The sequence below is a fragment of the Aplidium turbinatum genome, chromosome 1 (assembly GCF_918807975.1).
Source record: "Aplidium turbinatum chromosome 1, kaAplTurb1.1, whole genome shotgun sequence".
Taxonomy (NCBI): domain Eukaryota; kingdom Metazoa; phylum Chordata; class Ascidiacea; order Aplousobranchia; family Polyclinidae; genus Aplidium; species Aplidium turbinatum.
In genome coordinates, this window is record NC_137472.1 from 29,597,578 (window position 1) to 29,607,923 (window position 10,346).

At 35.3% G+C, this 10,346-nt stretch overlaps 1 protein-coding gene across 1 annotated transcript; it reads right to left on the reverse strand.

Annotated features, from left to right (window-relative positions):
* Positions 1-3,107: 3,107 nt before the first annotated feature.
* Positions 3,108-7,416, reverse strand: LOC145777716 (uncharacterized). Its single transcript, XM_082589158.1, has 3 exons — positions 7,190-7,416; positions 4,328-4,433; positions 3,108-4,057 (listed from the first exon to the last, which is right to left on the reverse strand). The coding sequence occupies exons 1-3, from the start codon at positions 7,386-7,388 to the stop codon at positions 3,907-3,909; spliced, it is 456 nt and encodes a 151-aa protein (XP_082445284.1). The 5' UTR covers positions 7,389-7,416; the 3' UTR covers positions 3,108-3,906.
* Positions 7,417-10,346: the final 2,930 nt, after the last annotated feature.

The window sequence follows — 10,346 nt, forward strand, 5'->3', positions numbered from 1 at the left end:
AAATCTGAAATAATTTACAAAACATTAGGCCTACCAAACAATAATGTCGATTGCTTCTGCTGTACTTTTATGTTTGTAGATATTATCAGCAAACGCAACACTCCATAATCAACACGACACGTCGCAAAAGAGGAGGAGAGCTTCATCAACACTAGGGTGGCTCGTTTTTGAACTTTTTTTTTATTTCTCTCGGGGTAGTGGGGAAATGGTGCTAGTGAGTGAGAAAACACTCATGACAAAATTTGAGATTCGTAACAAATTATCTTCAGCCTCCTCATGGGGCTCAAAAATCGAAAAATGGGGTCAAAAACGCAATTTTTTCCAAAAATCTTTTTAGTTTGGGTAGATACAATATTGTTTAGATATATCTAATTAACCTAAGAAAAAAAATTGGAGTCATTTAAATTATTCCTTCAGCTTCCTCACAGCTTCTGAAAATTTCCATTTTGCTGAAAATTTTGCATTTTTGTGGGTGGTTACATAATACATAATTGCGTTAGACATTTTGCGAACTATAAAAGGTCATTGCATTTCTCTTTATAGACTTGCCCTGAGCTGTTGCGTAATTTTTCAATGAAATTGGGTTAATTTGGTAAGAAAAAGTGACGTCTTTCATTTGAACTTGTCACTGACGAAGTTTGTAGTCCTGTAACCACAAACAAAAATGCGAAATTTTCAGCAAAATGGAAATTTTCAGAAGATGTGAGGAAGCTGAAGAAATAGTTTAAATGACTCCAATTTTTTTCTTAGGTTAATTAGATATATTTAAACAATATTGTATCTACCCAAACTAAAAAAATTTTTGGAAAAAATTGCGTTTTTGACCCCATTTTTCGATTTTTGAGCGCCATGAGGAGGCTGAAGACAGTTTGATACGAATCTCAAATTTTGTCATGAGTGTTTGCTCACTCATTGGCACCATTTCCCCACTATCCCGACAGAATTAAAAAAAAAGTTCAAGAACCAGCTACCCTAATCAACACCATCAGGAAATCATCATCTACCAGCTCATCCATTCCATCACCCACCAGGACAATAAACAATAACTTAAACTGGTTCTCAAACCTCAATCGTCTTAGACTACTGTGTGATGTGCAGTCTGACCATAGAAAGAGCTCAACACCTGCTCTACTGGGCCACATCGAAACGGGCTTTTGCCTGAGGATGGGTTTATTTTATGTCCGGTTTTCTTTCTCCGTCCTATTATTATTATTATGACTGCTCATCTACATCAATATTGGAACTGGCAAATTCAATACACAACACTTTTCACTAGGCTGTCATTCATTACTACATGTGTGCTTCTCTCTGTTTTTGTTTTATTTTTTGTTATTTGTTTTTTGGGTTTTGTGGCCGTGCTAACTACTGATATATAGCCTACTACATAATTTTTCATTCAGGCACGTTTTAAACTTTTCAAGGTTTTGCCACCTTTTCCCGTTCATTAACGTGCTGGTAGGTCTATATCGATTTTTGTAGTTAGTGTCTTGTTCGTCCCGGACGCGTTAATGACGAAAAATAAAATGATTTATTGATTGATGAAATTAATTTTGTTGAAACGAAATTTATTTCTACAAATCCTGTAAATTGTTATCCACTTTATTGCTTTTCATGTAAGAAGGTTCATAACAAAATGTTTAAATTGTTTTTTACCAGAAATATCCCACGATTCATGATTTATTATGGACACAAACGATTCGTTAACCTGGATAGCGATGTCTTGCACTACCGTACCATATTTCAGCTGGCTACCAGAAAATTTTATTTTGTGTCATTGGGGTTGCATATTGAGCTTTTCCTGCCAATCGGGAAAATGTTTTTTTTAATCTTTTTTAATGCAAAATTGAAGAAGCTTAAAAAATCCTTCTATGTCGATATGTCCACGCAAAAAGATATTAGGATACGAAAAGCTCAGAAAATCACATTCTTAAAATCATTATATTTTATTTATTTCTTATTTATTTTCTTTCTTATATATTAATTTATATTTTATTTTGTTTGCATGGTGCATTTTACCTTCAAGTTTCCACAAGCATTTTGACCAGATTTTGCTACAAAAGTTGCTTCTTGGTTGCAACCAGCATCTCAGTGTTTAACAGAGTCCTCATTGAATTTTTAAATGTCAATATATTTGTTTTGTAACAAAAGCAGTACTTCATAAATTTCTATGCTATAGAAATGCTTGCATTTCGGTCGTTAGCATATCTTGTAAAAACCGCCTCCACCAGTGTTTTGTTGTTGTCTAAAACTCTCAATCACCGGAAATTCTCAAGCCATACTACAAGAACTTTGTGTCAATAAGCTGCAAATGAGGTTCCTGAATGAACCCAAACTTCACGACTTCATGCTATTCACTTTTTTCTGCTTGAACATTGATGAGGCTCCAGCTGCTGCCCACCAGCAGCTGGTTGAGCTTCTCTGCGTCGCAGATGCTGACATCAGGTCTTTTTCTCCTGCATTTTTACCAGTAGCTGGATGAAAACAAATTTGCAGAAATGTAAAATTTGCAAAGAAAATGAATTTGTTTGGTTGAACATATTTGTGTTTTCAAACGTTTTTGGTCATAAACGTGAACAAGAACCGCTTAAATCAAAACTGAGTGATTTCCACCTGATATTTTACGCTTGTCTACCAGTAACCTCGAACTAGACTTGACTTGGGTATAGAAAGCAAGACGTCAATTTCATCCTTCTCAGCTGCGTTTTACGAAGAATTTAAATCCGTTAATTTATGATGAAAAAGCAGATAACTTGGTTGGTTGGTTTTGTATCTTTATCCTCGGACTGACAAAACCTTGATAAGTTACTTCTGGTAGTTTCGCATACTTGTAGAGGCTTTTGACGCAGGGCGGGTTATCGAGATTGACAGAATGAAGTTTCCGATTGTGGAAATGTTGTTGCCGGGAATTATTCCATCCACTATACAGCCTAACTTCTCACATACTGTGATATATATATATAAGCACTGTGTGAACAGGTGCAATAAAGCCCGACTTGAAAACTGCCTTTTTAATCGTAACAAAAAAAAATAATTAATATAAATTCAAATCCAAAAAATTTGGAAGAGGCCATGGCCCCTTTGTTTCTTCCTGGCTACACCTATATTGATACTGTATACTGTAACTTTATTTTTGGAAATATACGACTTTAATGCGGAAAACACATATTGCACTCAACATCTTTATACAATGTAGTTACCGGTATAGCAATTCGTTTTGTGAAAACGTTTGCATAGTAAGTCTATGTGTTTTAAAAAGTCCGATTTCAAACAAACCTTTTAAAATCTCTAACACATCAACACTTATGCAAACAAAGAAATGATAAGATTCAGCAAACATGGTTCAACTCTGGTGGAACGACGTACTTCAAATCACGCATTTGTTTGGACGGGCTACTGCCTCGTCCAGCAAATAGATTTATGTGGCAATTGCGATTTATAAGACATATTGTGGACGGATAACTTAAGCATTAGTTGAATTATTGACATTTTGTTGACATATTGTGTTGATAGTGGAATTGTTGATCAAGTTGACATATTGTGGAATGTAAGCTACTCTACCGTATTGTACTGTATAACAATTCATCTCCATTTATGAACTTATAAATTCAAAAGGATGACATTGTGGATTCAAAATGGTTTCTTCAAATTATTAACTTACTAGTCCACAGGAAAGATAAATTGGCAAAATATTGTGCAACAAATGTAAAATATTGCTATATACTTTGAAGAAGGCATGTTTTGCAACAAAATTGGTCTGCACAACAGCGAAGTTCTTCAATACACTATATATAGAAAGCGATTCAAGTTGAAAAGATGTTAGATCGTTTTGGTTCACTTTAGGCAGAAGGAGTGTTACGTTTCAAATTTACCATCATAAATTGTTTAAGCTTCAAAGCGTTTTCTAATTTACATAAGAAAAGTTGCAAGAGACAATATTGCAAAAAGTAACATTGCATAAACGTTGAACCTCGGTGCACTGCCTCCACTGTTCGCGTTTATTTCCTCTGCAGTTTGAGAATTGCAACGGTTTGTATTGCAGCATGCTTCAACACAATTACTGAAACAAAAGTTAAACAAGTAATTACTCAAGTATAAAAATCCAAATTAGACCTATTTCCATTCACAGTTCAAAACAAATCTTTAATTTTCTTGTAGGGTTGTTAGATCACACAATCCCACAATCATTCATCACTTTAAGTTAAGTTTACCACAATTAAATGAAGTATGAAATAATCTATCATGCATTAGCTCACTGCTCCTTGCAAATAAGTCAACTAATTTAAAAATGGAGACAACACGTACAAAAACTAAAGTGTTTTTGTCTTACTCAATCGTCGCCAGTCCCCCAAACTGAGCTTCTACTCCACTACTTGCTTGGTCACACACAGTGGAGCATTGTTCCTTCATAGTGCAAGATCCAACAGAAATTGTAACTAAATAAAGAAATGGACATTGGTGAACAGAATATAAATGGTTTAGTTGCGCAAGAGCATTAAAAGAGGCAGGTGGTATAACAAAACAACCTAATGTTGGATTTTTATGAATTTCATCAAATCAGTTTTACGTTAGTTTTACTACTCATTCAAATTGCAAAGAAAATGAAGAAAAACTGTTAGGCTATGGAGGCTTTGGCTGTCAAGCAGTTGTAACTTTCATCTGAAAGAGAAATTTATCACATGTCCCTTCCCCCAAAAATTAACAAGAAGCACACAGTCTATTTAAATAAAAAAATACAATAAAGCAAAATAGATTTGTTTGTATCACCTGTGTAACTCCATCATAAGTTTTCGATTAAGGTTTCCCAAAGCAAGGAAACAAAACCCAGGTGTATAAGAAATAACTATCAGGGTACCGGTAATTGATCACGTGAAAAAACGAAAAGTGGCAAATGAAAGGTTTAGTTTTCAATCAAATGTTTCCGTAAAAAGCAGGCATAATTAAACTATAAAACTAAATAAAAATAAAAGTGAAAAACGGTCATAACAAAGAAAAAGGAAGCCGAAACCCTTATTTGTAATTTATCCGTAAGTGGAATAATTCTTAAACTGGTCCAAAAATTCAAATACCTCGGTGCCGTGGTGAATTAGGATACAAAGGACGAAACAGAACTCAGCATAAGAACAGCTCAAGCAAAAACAAGCTTCCAACAAGTGAAACTAATTTTTTACAATAAAAGTACAACTCTGAAACCTGAAATATCTCAACAAAGATGGTTAAAAAAATTAATGCTTTTGAGATGTGGTGCTTCCATAGAACACAACGGACTTTATGGCATGCAAAGAAGACAAAGAAGTTTTACAACAAATGAACCAAACCAGATCTCAGATTAAGAATATTAGAACAAGACAATATAAATTTCTCAGCCATATCTCTCAGCAATATCCAAGATAGGATGAAAGAAAAGAGGTGCAGAGAAAGAAGGAGACGAACTTGGGGAAATGATACAAAACAGTGGCTGACTTCGGAGTGGCTGACATCGGAGTATCAAAAGAATAGCGGAAGAACGTGACGTGTGGAAGCAATTGGCAACCAACCATCATCTCGGAGATGGCACATGATGATGATGATGATTAAAAGATCAATGCAAAGATCAAATTACTTGTTCTCCACTCTTACGTTCATTCTAACGTTAGTTGCAGAGGTCTGTTTTTATAGCGTTAAATTACAATGAAGGACTCCAAAAGGAGACGTAGTGGAAAAACAAGATAATTGCTCTTGACAAGACAAGAAGGAAAGTGCTAACAATAAGCAATCTCTTAAAATTGCGTAAATTTGTGAATGCCATGCTGAAACCAAAAAGTGTATAGTTTGTTTAACACCAGGCAGACTATGTATTAAAAAAAAGCTTCTTAATATGTCTAACAAAAAAACAAAAAGATTTACGAGTGGTTGATTTTGAATCTTTATTCTCGAAATATTATACAAGGTCGGCGCTTATCGACTGAATTGAGGAGGCGAACAGAGTGAATTGAAATCATTGTTGCGCAACAAACAGGTGAAGGTTTATTACAATAAGTAATCGATAGCCTACATTTGAAAAAGAAATAGAAAACCTTTTATATTTAGCATCTTGTCATCATTTTGGAGGTTGATCAGTGTGGCTGCCTTTTCTACTCCAGTGAAACCAATTCAATGGCCAAACATTCTCCATTTCAAATAATAACAAAAGTGATGGGAATCAATTGAGAAGATGAGGCTTCAAACTGGAGAAAGGAATGATGCCATGACACTTATGATAGGAGGTTCCATATCTGAGGTTCTAAATTAGACTGTAAACTATTTGCCATCGTGATAAGAAATGCTCTTCAGGAAAATCCATTTTCAAACCTATAGTAGACAAAGTAGCAGTTCTAGATGTATGGCAAAATCCATTTGTCAATTCTATAAAGATCGAGATGTTTCAGAGTCAGTTGAAACGGACAACCAAACAGGAAAAGGGGTATTGTTGTATGAGAATTTTCGCAATCAAAGTTTACCTGACTTGGATAGAAGCATCATTAACTCATAACTAACATCTGCACTAAGAAATGAAGTTAGACTTGTCAAAGCGTTTCCTGGTTACCAAGACAAGCGAATCGTGAGGACTGCACTGAATAAATTGTCTGGTCAACGCTGGTACCTCATTGAAGAACTACAGTAGTTACTACAAATGACACTGCAGAGAGTCGTGTGACATTCAATCATAAATACAATCGTCATATAACTTACGATAAAGCTCAGCTGAGTTTCCTTATGTAAGCAGTGATGAAACACAGGCGTTGCTTTCGTGACTGTAAAAAGAGTACAACCCCCTTGGCAACAACTCACTGAACCACAACTCACAGGGCACCGATATGTTACAAGCCTCTTAGTAGCTAATATTCTGTAAAAATGGACCCAAATGTCAACAATATGTAAGAAATATTTGCAATTATGCTTTGCAAATTATAAACGTTGTTCTATCTTGGATTTTTTTCACATAAAAGCGGTTTTAGGCTAAAACGAACATAACAAACTCAATTCCCCATAATACTTATTATTATTTTCCTGGAGCATTTCTAAGGGCCACCCTAGACTACTAGAATTTTGATTTTCATTTGTTTCTGCGTACATCAAATTCAGATACTATTACTACTAACTGACTAAAAAACTGAACAGCCTGTTTCACCTTTTTAGGGTTATATGAGAAAGAAAAATATTTTCTACTTACATTGATTTCCAGCAAATGTTATAACAAGATCAGCTCTTCCGCATGTGTCAATATTTCCAGCACATTCCGTTTCTCGAAACTGAAGACTATCACCACCTGGAAAACCTTCTCCTGCTTTAATCCCTTCCTCACAAATCCGTTGTCCTCGAACGTAAAGAGGAATCATACAAAGCATTGCAAAAGTTATAATACGTTTCATGATTAAAATTTTAGTTATGTTGAATTCAACTTCTGAAAATGATACATTCTTTGTGAAATATTATAAAACGTTGCACAGTATAAAAATGAATTAGGCTACATTGAGTGATTGATTGATTGAATGACTTGATCGAATCTCTCAATCTAAACTTGCTATTCCAGGCTGTTTTACCGTTGGGCTTCTCTGACGCACTAGCAAATAAGGTTTTACAAAGAATTTGTTTCACTAGATTCCATCCCGGTAGCCTACCAATAAAAAATATGGCTCAAAATGTTACCATTGATATAAGCTTAGTACCGAAGAGCAGAAAGTAAAAACAAGAAAAAACAATAATGAAGCAGATGCTGAGTCATCAGTTGTTTATTACGTTTAACAAGTTTTCTAAAAGAAGTCTTATAGAATTCTACCTGGTGCAGAATTTCCTTATAGAAATTATAGAAAAATTATAGAAAAAAAACGATTATGGTCTGAAAAGGTTTTAAAAAATAATCTATATTTTATATGTTTTTTTTTCGAATAGCCAAATACCGCTGGACAGTCTAAAAATGATTGGGTCCCTAGATCAGTGGTTCTTAACCTTTACTAACCTGCCGAACACTTACTCTAATCTGCAAGCTTTCGTTGAACCCAAAATTTTCGCTGAGTCACAAAAACAAACATCTAGCACATTTAAGTAATACACCACTGTATCAATGAGACTTCTGATGTTGTTTTTCTGAGACCAATAGTGAGATTCGTAGCTTTGTCTGGAAAACAGCAATGTCATTTTCGCATGCATGCCGGTTTCGTTTTTTTTTTTTTTTTTGCTTTAACATCTACCATAATAAAAAACGCATCCTCGCATAATTAAGTGGTTACGAATGCTATGAGAACTTCAAGGGCAACTTTAGTAATAAGAGGATAACTTTCCATTTATTACCACCAATACGTTTGAAGATTTGTTGCGTTGAAGTTTCTTTTTGCACCTCGCTTTCTTGAAGCTCGATAATGTCATCCAAGTATGGACTGTTTATATCTGCTGTTGTAGAATTATAAGAAAATGGTTGAGTATCCATGCTGGATATTGCGTTTGCTTAGGAAAGTAGTTTTAAAATGAATTTTGTAACTTCTGCAAATGCTCAGTAAATACTGGCTTAAGCTTCTGCAACTTCTCCATTACTTGCTGTATCGGAACTCGTTCAGACGTGGAAAGTTAGCGAAGTTGTTATTTTCTAATCGCTGCTACCACAACTGCAATTTCCTCTGAAGAGCACTCATATGCTCTCATATGCTCTTCAGTCTTCAGCTTCTAAGTTATTACATTTTTACCACTCAAACACATTTTTACCGTCAAACACACAGATGTTTATTTTGTTTGTTTGTCGTATCCAGGCTTACACCTGGTGGTTGAAGATTTAGATTAAGTGGACAGGAAGGCAAGGAAGCCAATTTTCGTGTCCACCTTCAGGCATGCCTTTAAATGTCCTGCCAAAGACACAGCCACATGCTTTTGAGCGGTGTCGAACCGGCGCCCTTTCGATTGCCGTTCCAGCGCTCTCACCACTCGGCTATGCAGCTGACGATGCAGATGTTTATTAACCATCACGTAAGCCGCAATCAAGTTTCGGCTGGACAATATTTTCCAAAATATTCACTGATATGTACCATTCAGTAGGCCGTGTGTTAATGTTTCAAAGGACGTTTGCGCCGAACCCCTGAAATGGCTTCGTTGAACTCCAGGTTAAGAACCACTGCCCTAGAAGATGGTGCTTCTGGCTGGGGGCGCCTGGTCGTTTAGCACGGCTTTGGTTTTAAACATTCCATGACTGGACTTAAAGCTCTTTTAGAACTTGGTCCAATGTTATTGTGTAGTTTAATATTTTCCATGCTTTATACTGTAGCGACTTTTATAGCCTACACAGGCCATGCCAAAATGCAGTTTAAAACTTAATATTCTTTCTTGGGTTAGGATAGCAAGAGATTAATTAAAACGGTAATCAATTGCCGATTAAGCGTGAATTTTGATGGCTCATGCCTCATGGTATACTAGTCAACGCCCAATTCCTACGAAATTTCTAGAATAGCATGTGGGACGTATCCGACATTCCAGTTAGGAGTTGTCTTCATTTCAACATCTGGCAACTCTCAATGATTATCATTTGTCTGATGTAACTTTCAGAAAGAATGCACTTTAATAAAGTCACTTTTTGCAACGGGATTTACTTGCAGTGTTTTATGCATGCAATATCTGAGTAGGCCAAATCTATTGTACTGTTGGTAACAGTTTTTTATTCACTTAATAGAATCCATTAAGCTGCATGTAATTTTGCTGTCCAAATTTTTACTACTGTAGCAATCACTATTACTTCAAGTTACTACAACCGTTTTTTACTACCAGCCAAATCCATTTGATCATTGGACCGGCGAGAACCGTCATATCAAGAAGTAACGAAATTGTGGTCTGGTGGTGTTGAGAAAAATTTTCTGTCATTTGCCCTTTCTTACTGCAACTAAGAAAAACGCTATACTTTTTCAATGTCTTATAACCAAGTCTAGAATAACAGTTTTGTGTGCAAACACAAGCAATTAGGACCTCAACCATTTGATTACTGGTTTTAGACTCGGCAGAATTACTCTTTAAAGCGTTCTGCACAAACGTGACTATTATCAAGCCAATTACGACATAAATAGTAAACCAGAATAATCACGACTACTTCCTCAGAAAAGAAAAACATATGTTTATTTATTATGGATTACGTCATAATCATGTCTTGAGACATACTTTGGAAAGTTTTTTTATAACTGTACGAGGCTTATTTTAAATAGAAGTTTTTGTTTTGAATCGTTTATGAAATTTATCGAACGTGCTGTGCAAATAACAAAGCAATTTTAAACACAAAATCTGTATCCCGACACCAACAGAAACGCGGAACTAAAAGTTTTGTACAATGAAATTAACGATTAATATACGGTATTTTT